This window comes from Felis catus, chromosome A1, assembly GCF_018350175.1.
Source record: "Felis catus isolate Fca126 chromosome A1, F.catus_Fca126_mat1.0, whole genome shotgun sequence".
NCBI lineage: Eukaryota > Metazoa > Chordata > Mammalia > Carnivora > Felidae > Felis > Felis catus.
In genome coordinates this window covers 211517452-211535539 of record NC_058368.1, presented here as the reverse complement: position 1 = coordinate 211535539, position 18088 = coordinate 211517452, and the positions used below count along the sequence as shown (strand labels likewise).

At 43.9% G+C, this 18088-nt stretch overlaps 1 protein-coding gene across 6 annotated transcripts in view; it reads left to right on the top strand.

Moving 5' to 3' along the window:
• The window catches only part of RAI14 (retinoic acid induced 14), a 146530-nt gene that overhangs the window by 75786 nt on the left and 52656 nt on the right, over nt 1-18088 (top strand). For 4 of the 6 annotated variants that reach the window (XM_045038211.1, XM_023239127.2, XM_019812093.3 and 1 more), the window contains one exon: nt 12753-12883. In XM_045038211.1, coding sequence (XP_044894146.1) covers nt 12753-12883 — 131 coding nt within the window. Of the gene's footprint in view, nt 1-12451; nt 12637-12752; nt 12884-18088 lie in introns of those variants that run through there. The other 2 variants (XM_019812089.3, XM_019812095.3) reach the window with 2 other exon arrangements.

Genomic DNA, 18088 nt, shown 5'->3' with positions numbered 1-18088 from the left:
GTCGGTTGAGCGTCCGACTTCAGCCAGGTCACGATCTCGAGGTTCGAGAGTTCGAGCCCCGCGTCGGGCTCTGGGCTGATGGCTCAGAGCCTGGAGCCTGTTTCCGATTCTGTGTCTCCCTCTCTGTCTGCCCCTCCCCCGTTCATGCACTGTCTCTCTCTGTCCCAAAAATAAATAAACGTTGAAAAAAAAATTAAAAAAAAAATACCAATAGCTAATGTTTCTAAACTGAAATTAAAAAAAAAATTAAGACAATTAAAAAAATGTTCATTTTCTTTTTATAGTATTCTGCTGGGAACTTATTCAGGAACGACCTCGCTTCACTCCTGCTCTCAAACTTTGATCCAGTACTTTCTATTAACTCAAAATCTGTGGGGCCACCTCAATAGCAGGATAATCTTCTGAACTAACTTACGAACAGTCCTAAGGAAAACAAGAGAAGGGGGGCAGGGAGAAAAGAGGCTGTTGAAGTGTCTCTGATGAACAGTGATTAATGTCAGAACCTCTCTCCTGATGCTCTAAGTCTCTATACCTGTTAGTGCGCCCCAGGAGCTTGGTAAAGAGGAGAGCCCAAAGCATCTAGCACGATGTCTGGCAAAAGTAGAAACCAAAAAGGTGTTGAACTGAACTGGATTAAATAAAGATATTAACTGTAGGAATGGAAAACAGGTTAATGCAAGGGAACCAGGGAGACATCATCAACAGCCGATTGACTGCAGAGACGGAGGGAGAGGAGAAGAGAGCCAGGGTTACAGCTGGGGTGACCACACCACTAACCAAGGCAGGGGCATCAAGATGAGGGACTCAACTGAAGGAGGTTGCAGGGAGCTTGGTTCAGGCCCTGTCTCTCTATGGGGCATCTGTGATTGCCTGTTGGTGCTTATTAAGTCTTTATGTCCAGTAAGGTCTGAATGTTGATTCACTGAACTGTCTAGTTTAGCGTTTTAGCAGATACAAGCTTGGTTAATACCAGGTTGGTTTGTGATCTTTATTGTCGTCAAGGGAGAAATCATTCTGGCTGAACAGAATCACATAGGGAAGTTTTAAAGTTTGCATTCATACCTGGGTGATTCTGATGTGCAGCCAGGTAGGCATGATGCCTGGGCGTGATCAGGGCGAGAGGCCACCCTGATCCTCTACTCTGACCATTTAGACACTTAAAGAGCACCTAAGCATTTGACTTAAGACTTTGTGTATGAAATAATTTCATTTGGATACTTGATGTAGAATCTGTCTTGTTCCACTTGGCTAGAGAGCAAAGCTCAGGGATTGAGCAAAGCAAAGCTTATCACACTCAAATACATGCCAAAAGTACTTACTGTGTGTGCTTGAATTCTAGCCACACGTGTCTCCAAGCATCCCCCGTGCAAGGAAAGCCTTGCTCAGGCCTTGAGATGATCACTGTGACACATGTACCTCCCTTTAAGCAATGAATATATCTTTCAGTAAATCAAGTAATTATCAAGTAAATCAAGTAATTATCTTTCAGTAAATCTCATTTATGTGCATGTATAATACACATACACACACACATATAAATTATATAATTATATAATAAACTATATTAAAATGATAAAAGAGCTTACTGTACAAGGAAGTTCACTGTTCTGTGAACATGGTTGCAAAAGTAAATAATCATGCTTTAAATGCTTTTGCAGGACTGTAGGTTTCATGTATAATCATGAGTCTGCTTTAGGTGTGGTTCCTGCATTTAATAGGGACTTAGAGCCCCGAGCTCTTTGTGTCAGTGCCACCAGTTTTGCCCTCTGGCCCATGTGGCCCACCACACTGTGCTCTGTGTGCCGCCCGGTCTTCCTCAGTGGTGGTGCACATCCATGGGTCGGGGGAAGGGACGGGAGGGGCAGGACTGAAGTAGAAAGGGCCCGAAGGTCTGGGGTTTGAATTTTGACTCTTCTTCTTTCTGGCCTTGTCACTTTGGGTGAAATACTTCTACCTTCTGGACCTCAGTTTCCTTGGCAGTTAAACGAGGATAATAATACCTACCTCCAGGGATAGTTTATTAATTTCTTTGCTGGCTTAAAATAACGATGAGAACTGTATTCTCTCACAGATCTAGAGGCTGGACGTCCAAAACCAAGGTGGCGGCAGGGCTGTACTCCCTCCAGAGGCTTAGAGAAGAACCCTTCCTTGCCTCTTCTGGCCCCTGGCAGTTGCCCATCATCCTTGGTTAATGGCAGCAAACTCCGGTTTGTGCTTCTGTCGTCACACGGCCTTCTGTCCTGTTTCCGTGTCTTCATCTCTCTCTCTCCTTATAAGGAGGCCTTTCACCAGACTTGGGACCCACTCTAACCCAGTATGACCTCATCTTAACTTGATTACACATGCAAAGACCTTATTTAAAAACAGGGCTGCATTCTGAAGTTCAGGGAGGGCATGAATATTGTGAGGGCACTATCCAACCCAGTGTAGGTGAGTATAGTGACCGCAGTCAGTTCTTTATGACACCTGGAAGGAACGAACGCATAGTTGACAGCAAATCACAAGAAGGCATTTGTAAGGCTTGGCCCATTTGTTCTCCAATGTCATGACTCTTTTCTTGGTTGACTGTCCCTGCTGTTTGGCCATGCTGGGTCACTTTCCTCTCATTTTCTCCGCTATCATTTGGGGACTTCTAGGTTGCTTCCTGATATTTCTCCAGGACTTGGGTTCACAGCTTCAGTTTTTCCTTTCTGTCATCACTCTAACAGTCATACAAATGACCCCTCTAACAACCTGCTTCTGATATATGGGACTGTGTCCTAGACCTCCTTCCTATCCCTGATCCCACAGTCATTTCAAATACCTGCTCATCAGCACCTACCATGCTCTTGATCTCAGAATGTCTGCTTTACCTGTCTTTCCGGTCTCCAGTCATCAAGCTGACCACCCCTTACTCCCATCCTTCCCAGTGCTTCCAGTGAAAAATCACACAGCACTACCAAATGATTTGCACATGGAGTTAACAATTCCTATTGTCTGGATTTCTGGGACTGCTTGAAAACCCCTTTACTCATTTCAAGTGGGTTTCCTTTCTCATTTCCCCCTGGAGCTATTGGGAACACTGTTCAAGCTTCTGAGACCACCATGGACCCTGCACTGTACCCTTGCTTTCCCAAGAAAACAGAAGGCATAAAACACAAACTGACTTCCTGTCTCCCACCGTATCTCTGTGTGCCCTCCTCTTCCTCTTTTACTGCTCAGAAGCAGAACGTGACTGGTTTACAAAGATCAGCCTTCTGCCTGGCTGAATCTTCGGTTCCACTACTCACCCCTTATTTTCTTCATTCTGTCTCTGCTGGCTCCTTGGCTTCCCTCAGACTATCAACACTGAAATCTTGCCCATCCTGAAAAGTTCCTCCATTTTCCTTTAAATTGAACTGCTTAAGCTTTCTCCTCCTGAGAGAACCCAACTGTACTGTATATTGAGTAACTTTACACATTTCCTAACCTCTGTGCCTGTTTCCTCATCTGTAAAATGGACTAATAGTGCGTATCTCATAGGATTATTGTTTAAGATTAAGTTACAATGTAGTATGGTTCCTAGGACATTGTTAGATATTTTTTTAGTAGTAATCATATCCTCACTGGGCTTTCATAGGTCTTGGTTCATTGCACTGGTTTAGCACTGACAAGCAACAATGTTAAGTACTTATTGGATGTGTTTCTGCTCTCAGCAGTTGTGAACTCCCTAAGGGCTGAGCTGGCTTCATAGCCATCTTTTTAACCCTACACTTCACAGAGTATCTGTCCCCTCCCCCACTTCAAACACTAAATAAATGAATGCTTCAATTCCATTGAATTGGTTGGAATCATTTTTTCCCCCTGAGGGGTAAAGTTGGTTTGACCTATTCCCAGACTTACCTCTGCCCCCATGAGACTGCTTTTACCTCTTGTGACAAGATTTTTAAACGTAATGTTTTAACATTGGTCCAAGAAAGGAATTTGGTAAGATTATGGAGACTTTAAGTACATTTGTAGATTGAGACAAAGACATCAGTAGAGAAGGGTTTAATCAACAGTGGCTCCCAAGAAGTAGGAAGAAAACAAAGCTGTTCAACGAACAGCTCTGAATTGAGCCCCTACCATCTGGCAGACAGTGGGCAAGAGGCCAGGGGTTTAGTGGTGAACAAGGCAGATGCTGGCCATTGGCCATATCCTGGAACTCCTAGTCCAGTGGGAGGTCCACAGACCTTTAAAAATACTTCAGAAATACTATTTAGTTACAATTGTGTCAAGTGTTATGGACGAGAAGCATGAGAGAGCCTAACAAGGGGAGCTAACCTGGTCCAGGTGGCCAGGGAGAGCAATGGTCAAGGGCAAAAATGAGTAGGGTATCTTGGTGGAGTGGGAGGGGCAGCAAGACCAGCCTGTTTCTAGATGGAGGTGTTAATAATTATGCATTATGTCCATGACACAAAATTTAGTGTTTACATGGAAAGACTTCAGGAATCACGGACATAGTCCATTAAGGGGAAGGTGATGGATGTCAGGGTGAATGCCAGAGACCGTGTAACCTGCACATGTGAATAATCTGAAATAAAGATGTAGGGAGAGGGGAACTCATTTTAAATGAACTTCTTAAGTGTTGGTCTGAAGCAACGTTAATGGAAAGCCCTTTATGAAACTTCTCGTCTCGTTAAAATGGTCCAATGTTTGGGGCACCTGGGTGGCTCAGTTGGTTAAGCGGCCGACTTCGGCTCAGGTCATGATCTCGCGGTCCGTGAGTTCAAGCCCCGCGTCGGGCTCTGTGCTGACAGCTTAGAGCCTGGAGCCTGTTTCAGATTCTGTGCCTCCCTCTCTCTGACCCTCCCCTGTTCATGCTCTGTCTCTCCCTGTCTCAAAAGTAAATAAAACATTAAAAAAATTTTAAAAAAATGGTCCAATGTTTATTTCATGATGTATTGGTAATTTCCTTGGTTTTCCATGGACTCTAAGGCCTCTCTTGGACTAACTCCCTGTTTACTAAATATATCTTGTATTTTTCAGTTGTTGTGTCTTCTCTTCATTAACCTAAATATTACTTATCGCAAGGTCTAGTTCACTACCTAGTCAAAAAACCTTCCCTGTCTGCCTAGGTGAAAGTTGACCCTCCTTTCTTTTGTGCTGATTCACCATGTGGCTCACTTTATCATTCTGTCCTGTTTTGTGTTGTTGGCATATTTCTCATACTGTTCTTGTTAATCTATATATAAACTGTATGGAAAATTCTGGAAAGACTATGGCAGCTATGTAAAAAGCACCAAGTAAATAGTCGTTGGGTGAATGAATGAATGTAACAACTATAGGTTCTTCTGTATAGTCAACACGGGAAAATATCATTTGGGCCTGAAGCTTGATGGTTTCTTGTCCTCTGTCTTAAAATATGAGGTGTGTGCTCTTTTTTTTTTTTTTTCCTGGATGGTACTAATCTGAAAACTTCCTAGTGAAAACACTGTCTACTTTGTGTAACTTTCATCTTAGACTTACTGATTATATTGGCAAAACAGTCTGCACTTCATAAACTAGAGGGAGAAATGCAGCATTTCCAAAGATAATCTCTCAAATAGACTCCTCCAGATGGCTGCGGAAGCAGACCCATACAACAGGAGCTATGCTAATTGGCGATGATTAGGGTTTTAGAGTCCTTCCTAAAGAAAGTCAAAGAAACTCTTTCTCTTCCTAGATTGCTCTCTGCCACTGGATTATTTTGGTTGGGTTGATATATTCCAAAACTCAAACCTGCCTACTAGCCAGATGTCTGTGACCACTGAGTTTCCACTGGTTTTTCAGTTCCCAATGATTAAACCAAAATAAAAGAAGGTGATGCCATGTCTGGCCAACAGCAGACATTGTCAATTGCCAAAGCTCCAGCGTCCATCATGCGGTTGACATGGTGTGTGCCACCCTCACAGGAGGCAGGCAAGTCCTTCCAAAGGCCAGGCTTCAAGGGAAAACTCTTAAGCAAGTAGTGTCATTTGGAAATGATTTGATGAATAGGAAACTAACAGGCCAACCATTGAAAATCTCGTTTGTGATAAATTAGCAGGAATGTTTGGAGCCTACATTGAAGGTAAAGTCTGCCTTTCCCACGTGCTGCCCTTCATAGCTGACACATTACACATGTCTCTGGAGCGTAACATATGGCTTCCTGAACTTGCAAATGTGGCTTAAATGTGCTCTGTTGAAATAGCATCTGTTTAAACAGTCTCCTGGAAAACTGAGCCATGTTCAATAAAATAGTTAATTTCATGTCTGTGAATGTTTCCTCTAGAGCCCTTTAAAATGTTATTTTTAGGGGCTGTACTAGAAAATTTGCAAATTTAAATTTGCAGGAAGGCATTAGCTGCCTCTGAAAGGGTAACGGCCATCAGTCCTAAGTTGTAAATATTAAAAGATTCATACAGCATGAATCATAAACGAACAGTGTGAAAGATCTAATTCAATAATAATAGTCACCAGTTTTTGAGTGCCTACTGTGTTCCAGGCTCTTCATGTATGTTATATTTAATTCTCAGGATATTTTGCAAAGAGGTAGGATCCCTCCCATTTTACAGATAAAGAAATGGAGTCTCAGATGCCCATAACCTGCTCAAGACCACTTAGGTGGGAGGTGGTGAGCTTGAATTTCAACTCAAAAACACTAAAATCTGAAGCCAGTCTCTTTCTGCACTAGGAGTTCTTAGCTTAATGGATGGACTGGGAATAGGGGTTTAAGTCAGAGACCCCTATGAAACTGTATGCAAGCTCTTGTGTGTTTGTGCATTATTCTGGGGAAAGTCCATAACCTTAGCAGATTCTCCAAGGGATTTGTGAGGCCTTCTAAAGAAGCAGATTTTGGCACCTGGCTGCCTTCATTTTAGACAGGAGGAAATAGCAAGTGAGAACACAGACCGTCCAGAGGCACTTGGTGCGCAGTTGATTTGACCAGAAAGCGAACCACACGTCTTCTTTCTAAACTCTGTGTGTACGTGCGTAATAAATTACACATAGAGAAAAGTGCACAAAACAAGAATGTAGCGTTTAACAACAAGGGAACCTCTGTGGAGCCACTAACCAGGTCATGAACTAGAGCATGGGACCCTAAAGTACTCCCAGGTGTCTCTCCCTCCTCAGATGGCATATCCTCACTCCCAACCCTTTCCTGACTTTTAGGGTAGCCTTGTCCTTGCTTTTCTTTATAGTTTTACTATCCAGGCATGCGTTCCTAAACCATATGGATCCATCTTTCCCGTTTTCATCTTCATATACATGCAGGCATGCTATTGTATTCTCCTGTGTCTTGTTCTTTCAGCAATATTGTTTTTAGTATCCATGTCGTAGCATGCAGTTGTAGTTCATTCCGTTGCTTGATTATATTGTACTTTATCTTCTATTATTGGATATTTGATTAGTTTTAATTTTTGCGTATTATGAGCAATGCCTTTGTTAACATTCTCGTACTCATCTTATACACGAGTTACACATGCAACTCCCCCAGGAAAGCATAATATGGATTAAGCTTTTGTTGGAAACAAAATACCTAGCACTACAAAGAAAAAGGAAGAATTTTTCTCTTCTTTCACCTCCTCCCTTCATGCTTCTGTGGTAGCCTTTGCATATGTTCTGGTTGTCTCCACACTTGGAATAAGAATCAAAGAGCACCCTTGACCCTGAGTCCAGGGGTGCCAGAGATCACTGGGATTAGAGTCTCCAGGATGAGGCACGGGCATCTGCACAGTTAGTATGTCCCAGGTGATTCTTGTGACTGGGAGACACTGGATTCGTGCCAATGAATTGGTAAGACCTGGCTCCTTCGTTATAAAGAGATTCAGAGAAAGTGTACCCGTGATTAAAATACTAGAAGATTGGCCTTAGAAGATTTAAGGGAGTAGGAAAGTTAAGGGAGTTGGATTTATTAGCCTGTAAAAAAAAATGGAAATATGATTAAATAGTTATTTGCAAAAGAACGAAAGTTTTATAATTGAAAAAAAAATTTGCTAAGTCAAGAGAGATTTATGTTGATCAGGAGGAGGAAAATCCTGCTAAAATGAGCGACAGAACCAGCATTTGCTAGGCACGACAGGGCGAGTAATAAAGGCTGTCGTCAGTGCCTTCAGGGAGCTGAAGACAAGGAAACAAAACAAGCACGCACCGCGCTCTGGAACAAAAGCTGGGACGCAATATTTCATCAAGTCTAGACTGTGGGCTTCAGTCAGATGAGTAGGCGGACCTCTGGGACACAATGGTGGAGAGAAGCAGAGAGAGGTCACCATGAAAAAGTTGACGAGCCTACAGGGCTTGAAGTAGGCTTTAGAAGGAAGCCTTTTCATAGGCGGTTGGGATGACAGAATATTCCAAAGCAGTGGCATCCAATGTATTTTATTGAGATTCCCCAGGAAAAATACATATTTTATATCACCACCCAGGACACACATACATAATCAAAAGTTTCATAAAACATTTAACTTTATTAAATATGATGCAGCTGATGTTTGCTGTTTGTTTTTTTTTCTAATTCATTGTTTTAAATGTTGGATTAACCCACTCGTAGGTGGAAAATGCCATTCTGAGGGGACCAGGAGCCCAGTGTGGAGGCAGAGCTAATCGCGAAGCTGCCCTATGGAGGAAATGCCATTTAGAGGAGGGGATTTCCGTGGGAGGTGGTGAGGGGGGTGAGGTATTGTTTGTGTGGCGGTGGGGTGGTGGTCTCTAGAAGTCTTCCCCAATTCCAGAGCATGAGTGAATTACTTTGGGTCGTTATGGTAAAATTTCACACTTCACCTATCCTATGCTCTACTTCTTACACAAAACACCTCTGACACCAAATGGTTTTCTTTATACCCACAACCAATTCTCCAACTCTTCGGGCACCAACTAGGTGTCTGGTGATGCAATTCAGTTCTGACACTAGTGGTCTGGAGGTAGCATCAGACCCCACAGTTAAGGACTCAGTCCCACAAAATTGCTCCCGCTTCAGATGCCATCTGCAATTCCTGGGCCAACTGCACGTCTGACCAGTTAGCTATAAAGTCATAGTCAGGGGTGTGGAGGTTCCCATAGCCCGCTCCTCAGGTTTGATCATTTGCAAGAACAGCTCGGAGAACTCAGAAAGGTACGTTTCTTACTATTACCAGTTTATTACGAAGGATTACAAATCAGGAACCGCCAAATGGAAGAAATGCACAGGGCAAGACAGGGGATGTGTGTGTGGGTGTGTAAGTGAAAAGCGTCTGCTCTCTCCAGGATCATCTTCCCAGCACCTCCTTGTGTTCATCACCCTGGAAGCTCCCTGAACCCTATGGTTTCAGGGTGGTTTAGGGCTTTTTCTGGAGGTTCCACTTCGTAGGCATGATGGATTAGACCATTGGCCATTGGTGATTGACTCAGTCTCTAATCCCTCTCCCCTCCCTGGAGGTGGGGGTGGGGCTGAAATTTCTAACCCTCTATTTTACGTGGTTGATTCTCCTGGCAACCAGCCCGCATCCTGAAGATGGCATTAACATAAACTCCCGTAGGGGAGCTTATTATGAATAACAAAAGATACTCTTCACCCTTATCACTCTGGAAATTAATGGATTTTAAAAGCTCTAGTGCTAGAAATCAGGGACAAGGACCAAGTCTACAATTCTTATATCACAATATCACAACCTATTTACCTGACCAACCCTACTGTTGGACGGTATATTGGCCAAGGTAGATTTTTAAGATTCCTTTTGATGCTTGGTTTCAATTTAGTACCACTCAGCAGAGGGATAGAGACAGGTGAAAAGAATTTGCTTGTAGATTCTCAAGAGCAATGACATTAAAAGTATTTATTAAACATCTGTTCTATTTCATTTTGCAGATGGCCATGGAATCTTTGGTATGGAATGTGGTGCTGGGTAGAATGGTTTTATGGGAGAAAATATAGGGACTATCTCCACGGGCAGGTATAGGAGAGGAAAGTGATAGCACCTTGAAAACCATGCTTTCTGGAAGAAACATGGTATAGCCTGTTGTGCATATCAGAACTACCCATAAGTATAACCAGCTGCCTGGCCCAGGACTAGAGAGCTCTGTCACATTAGCATCCCCTCCTTATGAGGGCTGGCCAGCAGTCTGGGTAATGTGTTTTCAGAATCTGGATTCCTGGCTTAGAGAGAGGACAAATTGGGATACCTCTTGTCTCCACTCTTAGCATAACTTGTGTGAGAATTTTAAGAGTAAACTCTCACTTTCTTTCCTCATTTCCTGACCAATGATCAACTTTCTCCCCCAGTTTCTTCTTCAGGTGTGCCCTTGTTTTCCTGATGGGTTCTGAACTGGTCTCTTGGCTCAGACTCTAAGGCCAATATATAGCACCCATCCGTTTCCTTCCTCCTGCTTACTATGAATCCTGTCTGCAGCATATCCAGGTTGAATGGTGGTACAGGTTATTAAATCTGTGTGTGTGTGTGTGTGTGTGTAACCTTGTTCTCTTTGCCTTATCTTTTCTAACAGAAAAGTAACTTCTGGCCTGCAGTGAAGAGAAACTAGATAAAAGAGAAGGATTTTAGACCTCAATGTGCCATTGACCTTGTCCTCCAGAGGGTGGGGGAGAAGGGATCTTTCTTGCTGTGTCCTATAGAAATTGAACTCCCTAAATATCCACATGTAACTAATTTTAGGGAACCCCTACAACTAGATTTTTCTCTACCCAAGAGTTGAGTTTCTTAGTGGCACTGAAAAGGAAAATCCTTTCATGTGGCTTTTCTTTGCTTAAATACTTTCGATCATATCCTCTGGGGTTTAATATCCTTTTGATCTTCCCTATCCAGTTTTAATTTGGTCAGTTTAAATTAGGGAAGGATTTAAAGACAACAATAATAATGTAGCTTGGGGGTCATGTAAATTGGAATCATTGGTCCTGAATGTACTTTATAAATTTTTTGTTTTGTTTTGGCTTGCAAAATGCTGTTTGGGGGAAGTCTGGTTCTTGGTGTTGGCTACATTTTGTTTTTAGGTAAAGCTTCCCATTCTACCACCAAATGCTTGTGCTTAGGTTAATGTATTTACTGTGTATTGTGTTCTGCAGTAGGAAACCCGATTTGCCTTTGTGCAAAGACAAATCTCTAGCAAAGTTTGGTTGGGGGGCATTTTATAGATTACATATTTTGAGCTTTAGAGGAGGAATCACAGTGGTCATCAGTCCAAAACCTTGAAAAACTGAGGTACTGAGAGGTTTTGGGTGACTTGAGGTCTATAGCATGGAAGTATCAATCTAGAGTTCTGGAATTCTAGTTCATGCAGCCTAGCGGACAGACTTCTGATTTTTGTTTAAACCTAGCTCCTCATTCCTGTGTTCTTGCACTCAGTGGTGGCCATGGGGAGGAGAGAATCCTGAGAAATGGGAGTGGCCCAGTCCTGAGACTCTCTCAAAGTAAATTCTGTACCTAAACCCTGTACACGTCTACTTTACCCCTCCATGGCCTTTGGCTTTCTCTCAGGCCCTGCCTCTACGCTGGGGTGGAGAGGTACCTGGGACATCTTGTAGATCTACCCTTGCTGTATCAGAAGGTGGAGCCCTACTGGGTTTCCCAGTTCCATCAGCACAGAGAGATTGGGAACATGCTCCGAGAGTTGGATGAGTGTAGTCCTGTAAAATTCTCTTGTTAACTGTTACATTCCCACTGTCTCCTCTCTCTGCCTCCATGCAATGGTGTGTGGCAAAGCCTTTAAAATGAAATGCCTAGAGGTTTTTATCTTCAGAGGCCACAGGAAGCAGAGAAACTGTAAAGCTGAATGTAGAACGTTTGGGGGAGGGAGAAGGAATCTCTTCAAGGGTGTTGGTATCCATAGCAGGAAGGGCCAGAAAGTGGGTTTATAGGAGAGGTCTGGAGGGCAGGCCAGCCTGCAGAGTGACCCAGGGGCTTTGATGTGCCCTCCGGGATCTTTTGTCCCTGCATTAATCTGGTATACCTCATACACCTCTCTGTCATAACTCTTCTTCAGTCACTGATTTTATTCTCACTCCTCTGCTCCAAAACCTTCAATGGCTCACTGCTGCCTTTTCACATGTGAAACTTCTCGGTCTTATACTCAAGGCCCATTTGCTCTTATATGGAGATCTTCTCTTTTCCTTTGTAAAAGTCAAAGCCAGCTTTTATACACATGAAAGCTCTCCTGTCTCTGTGGTTTGTAGAATTAATTCTGTTGAGGTTGGGGGTTTAGCAGTGGTAGAGGCTTTGCTCAAAGCTGTTTGTTGTCTAATAGCTTGCTCAGGAAGAAGTTTTGTTTCTCATGAGACTTTGTAGAGGCCGTGGCCTGGACAACTACTTAAAATCATTATACAGCTCGAAAATCTGGCCAGTGAACAGGCCAGAAAGGGTGGCAGTGAAAGCGGATGAAGAATTGTGTGTAAATAAACCATCGAGTAACCTTGAGCTGTTGGCCAGTTTGGTTGTCTACACTGCGGGCCCAGTGAGCTGTGGACCAGGTCAAAGGCCAGTATTCTGAGGAGCCAGCTGTCAGAGTTTAGCTAGAAACAAGCTAATGTGTAAACTGGCCTTGAGGTCTTTTTAAGCTGCTTCGTTTTCCCAGCGTCGGTGAAAAGAGGGGACTTTATTTCAGAGTTTGCTGGCCAGCTGCTGTTTCATTGAACTGTTGATGTTTTCTTTTGGGAAGCCGGTCTTCTTGAGTGTCTCCACGGTGAAGGGGAAGGTATCTGATCTGGGGGCAGGTTTTGATTTCAGTGACGGGAGGACGGGGGTCCTGCTGGTCAGTATGGCTGCGGCCACTGTTGTTCACTAGTTCTGCGTCTCCCCTTTGCTCCACAGACCAACGAGTGGAACAAGAATGATGACCGGCTGCTACAGGCCGTGGAGAATGGGGACGCGGAGAAGGTGGCCTCCCTACTGGGCAAGAAGGGAGCCAGTGCCACCAAGCAGGACAGCGAGGGCAAGACCGCGTAAGCTAAAAAATTGGTTTCTAACTGTAACGGTTCTGGGTTCTCAGAGTGTTCTCTGGAAGCCCTGGGATCCATAGGGGAACTTCACAAGTGTGTTTAAGGGGACTTTGTGAAACTACTGTCCTCCCCCACTCCTCCTATCCCTCGTGTCAAAATATGGAAGACGCTATTTTAATTTGGTCCCTATTTCCTCAAGTTTCAAGTTATACATTGGGCTTTACCTTGGATGGCTATGTTTGTTTTCAAGTACCATTGGAGATTACACCAGAGAAGAAATAGCATGAGGATTATAACCCATTGATAGGTGAAAAAGGAATTCTATCCTCCATTTGAAGCAGCCTAAGAGAGGGTATTTTTTTTCATAACCCTCAAACCTTATAATTTATATTATTACTTCTTTTAAAACCCTTTCCTTAATGTAGATCAGTAATTACATGAGTAGTGTGAATTTTGCATTATGATTTGCCATTTATGGTAATCTTGCCCACCGTAATTAAAATTACATATTTAATGTGTGTGTGTGTGTGTGTGTGTGTGTGTGTGTGTGTGTTTATGTTTATTTGTATCTGCTCTTACTCCAGTCATATTGTAGAGAGGTCATTGACTTTGTAGCTAAATAGACTTCTAATCTGGACTTCATCACTTATGAATTGTATAGTCTCTTTTTAAAATTGATTTATTTTGAGAGAATGAGAGAGAGAGAAAGAGAGTTTGGAAGGGGCAGAGAGGGAGAGAGAGAATCCTAAGCAGGGTCCGTGCTCTGTGAACGAGCCCAATGTGGGGCTTGATCTCATGAACTATGAGATCATGACCTGAGCCAAAATCAAGAGTCAGATGCTTGACCGACTGAGCCACCCAGGTGCCCCGAATTGTGTCATCTTTGAATCTTAATTTATTCAATTTAAATTGGAGATGACGATATTTAACCACTAGGGTAGTTATGAATATAAAACAAGATACTGAGTTGGGTTGGGTGCCTCCAGAAGTAGGTTCTGAGACAAGGATTTGAGTGTAGGGAGTTTCTATAGCCACTGATCCCAGGAGCATGCAGAAGAGGACTGAAACCTACATGGTGTGTTATTGACAGGTAACTGCTGTGGGCAGCTGGAACCCAATCCTGCTGAAGACCTCTGGGAGTCTTCTTAGACTCAGAGCAGGGGTTGGCCAACTGTGGCCCACAGTCTGCCTTTGTAAATAAAGTTTTATTGGGATGCAATCAAATCCATTTATTTAGCATTGTGGCTGCTTCTGTACTGCAAAGGCAGATTGGAATAGTTAAGACAAAGTTTGTGGCTCACAAATCCTAACATATGAGCTCTCTGGCCCCTTGCAGAACTAGTTACCCTACCCAAGGGGGTAAGGAAACTGGGGTGCCTGTTCCCGTTCACTTGTCCCTCCAAGGTTGAATGCTGCTCCTAGGGCCTGTAATGCTCATGGGCAGAACAAGCCCAAGAGGTTATGAAAGGGGCACCTGTAGCTCTAGATACCATATGTGAAGAGTTAGCAGTGGCCCACAGTAAGTACTGATAAGCCCAGTTCTCTTTCCTTCTCCTGGATGAGTAGTTCTCAATCCTGGCAACTCCTGCATTAGAGTCACCTGGGGTACTTAAAAAAAAATATTGTTCCCACGCCCACCCCTCATGTTTGGAAACATTTTGTGGAGAGGCCCCAGAATCAATATTTTTAAAAGTATCCCATGTAGGTTTAGCCAGAGAGAACTATCGTCTAGAAACTAGATGGACTCTAGATTGAAGGATAAATAGAAGAAAAGGCAAATTTTCCGGAGATTGAGCATCACATTTTAGCAAATTTTGTCAGTGAAACCATCCCCCTGGCACCCATTGAATCCCGTAGCATACACACCAGTTCTATTGTTTGAGGAGTCACAGGATGGCAAACAGACCTATGCTGTATCTGGGGAGCAGGCTGGTTGGTACACAGGGGAAGAGGGAGGTGGGAGGTGTTCTCACTCAGATTAGGGCCAGGTCCTCTAGGAACTGGGCTTGTCCTCTCCGCCAAAGCCCCGGGTTGGGCTCCCCACCGTCAGCAGCCTCAGCTTGACTTTCCACCTTTGCAGAGGCCTGTCTCTCAGGTGTGGGGTGCAGGACCGCATCCCCGTAGGTTCTGACTTGGTAGTCAGGACTCCAAATAGCTGGCGGGCTTTAGTTGTTGGCTAATATTTTGTTGCGTGAGCTGCTTACTCAGAGTTCTGATTTTTGGTTCTCAACACTCTTGCACTCCGATTGGAATTTCCTTGACAAAAGGGACTGTTACTTTGTAGCTCATCTACCCCAGTGCTCAGCTTGTACATAGGTACTCCCAAAATATTTGTCCAATGAGTTAATTACCCTTTTCCCAGGATGCCACATTTGGAGTCAGTGCTTTCGGAGCCCCAGTGACAGAAGTCACGGTGTTAAACGTGTCCTGAGGTTTTTGGTGGTAGACTGCTTGTCCCACCCTACAGCCTTCTGGGCTCCTACTGCTCCCAGTTCAGCTCTGCAGATGCCTGCACAAAACAGACTGTGATAGCCATCCCAGAGAGAGGGGGATAGAGGCTTCTGATAGGCTTGTCCAAGACTGTACTCACTAAAAAGAAGACAGAAAATTTAGGTTAGCAGCTTAGCCACAATTGTGATCACCTTCATAGTCTTTTGGGCGTCTGGGTGGTGGTTAAGCATTCAACTCTTGATTCCTGCTCAGGTCATGATCTCACGGTTTGTGAGTTCGAGCCCTGCATTGGGCTCTGAGCTGACAGCATGGAGCTTGCTTGGGATTCTCTCTCTTTCTGTCCCTCCTCACCCCTTCCTCCCTCTCGCTCTCTCTCAAAAATAAATAAATATTTTTAAAAAATTGGTACCTTTTGTTAGTAAGACATTTATCACATGTAGGGTAGAGGGCCAGGCAGTTGATTTCTCCTTTTTTGTTGTGGGAAAATATACATAACATAACTGTACCACTTTAACCATTTGGAAGAATGCATTTCATTAAGTACATTCATAGTGTTGTGCAGCCATTCATCATTTAGTCCAGGAAATTTTTCATCATCCCAAAAGGAGACCTTGCACTCTGTAAGCAGTGACCCTCCTCAGCCTCCTGCCACCTACCCCTGGCAAACACTCGTCTGCTTTCTGTCTCCCTGAATTTGCCTCTTCTGGGTATTTCACGTAATGGCATCAAACCCTTGTGTGTGGTTTTTTTCGCTGAGCGTAGTTTTCAAGGTTCATTCTTGCTGTCGCTCCAATTAGCACTTTAGTCTTCTCTTCTGATGGTGGAAATGCACACAGCAGTTACACACAAATCACCACCTGCACTTTGCAGTTGATAAAGCCAAGACTCGCATGATACAGCTCTCCCTGCATTGACTCCAGAACCAGTTCTGCCTTTGCCTTTGAACTTGTAAGTCTACCTACCATGTTTTGCTGTGGTGACCCCTATGGAGAAAGTTAGAGGGACTATAAGAAAAAGGAAGAGGAAATACTTATTTTTTCAGTGTGAGATTTTTCATAAATAACCATCTGGTAACATTTCATTTTTCTGCTTGGAATATTCCTTAGAATCAAAGTTGCTAAGTGTTAGCCTATAAGAATTTAATTTTCAGGGGCACCTGGGTGGCGCAGTCGGTTAAGTGTCCGACTTCAGCCAGGTCATGGTCTTGCGGTCCGTGAGTTCGAGCCCCGCATCAGGCTCTGGGCTGATGGCTCGGAGCCTGGAGCCTGTTTCCGATTCTGTGTCTCCCTCTCTCTCTGCCCCTCCCCCGTTCATGCTCTGTCTCTCTCTGTCCCAAAAATAAATAAATAAAAAAAAAAATTGAAGAATTTAATTTTCAGAGGCACCATGGAGTTAAGTCTATCTGGCTTCATATTTTCATTCAAATCTAGTGGTCTTAGTATTCAGAACGAGGGGGCACCATGGGGTCTGAAACCATGCCTCCTGCCCCTTTGGTATCACGGAATCCCGCAAGGGCCGAGAACTCTGTGGAAACAGAAACCCCAGGCAGTGTTGTTCCCTTGGCTTCTGCCCTGTCTCCTCTGGACATCTGCACTTCTGGATTTGGATCAGTTTAACCTGTGCACTCCTGCCTGAGTGTACGTGTATCTCCCTCACACTTGGAGATTTTTCTCAAGCTGTGGAAACTTTTCCTGTCTTGTTCTTTCCACATGCGTCAGTTTGGTAGCGTGCAGGCCGGTAATTTCCTAGGAGTAGTTCTGGGTCCGTGACAGGCCAGTATCGTGTGTCCCCTCTTCTGAAGCTCTTGGCTCCATTGGCCCCTTGGAGGTTGCTGGGCCAGCGTGTGTTTGTGGATGTGCATGGAGTGATTTGCAGTGTCTCTAAAGGGTAAGCCCAGGCCACACACTGCAAAGTTAGGTACTTGACTGTACTTGGTCTCATTCTCTGCCTACGCGTTTGGGTTTAATCTTTGAGTTATACACCTCCCTGTCCAAATTAGGCTGGAGGCCTCTTTCTAGCGAGCTTTTGCAAGAACTCATTTTGTAATTTTGTTCAGTAATGCACACTGTTGCCCTATTGCCTGACCACCTAGAGTCCTGATTTGGGCTTTCAAGGCCCTCTCAGCGGCCCTGCCGTTACTTCACTGAATGTTCTCTTGCCCTTGCCTTCCACTGGTGGTGGGGTGTTGGCTCCCAGACTTCCTCTCACGTTTGCCCGGGTTCTGTGTCCAGTCCAGAATGCTTCCTCTCTGATGGTCTCAGTCATCTAAAAAAAATTTCCTTCTCTTTGAAATACTGGAATCTTGATTTATAACTTGATGCATTTTATCATATCGAAAGAATAAAAACAACATCAGAAAAGTCTCTACAGCTTGAAACAAAAACTTTGTTTTCTGAAGACTTGAATCCCTTATAACAACAGTAAGCTCCCTGAAGACCAGGCTCACGTGATTGTTGTTGTTGTTGTGTTGGTCTCTCCCACAGTTCCAGGCATAGAAGACAGGCATTCAGTCGGCATTTGTGGACGTGACTTTTCAGCATGAAGAAAGCATTCTTTTTGTTAATGATCTGTCACGGGTAAATTAATTAGGAGTGGATTCAGTTGGGGTTCAAGAAGAAAAGGACTATCCTGGTGAACGTCACAACCTGACACTTCTCTTCTCCCAGCTTCCAGTGCAATTTAAATAAACACTCAGCCTTCAGTACCTAGAGAACCAGATGACTCAGAAAATCCCAAGAATGAAGTGGCAAAGGCAGC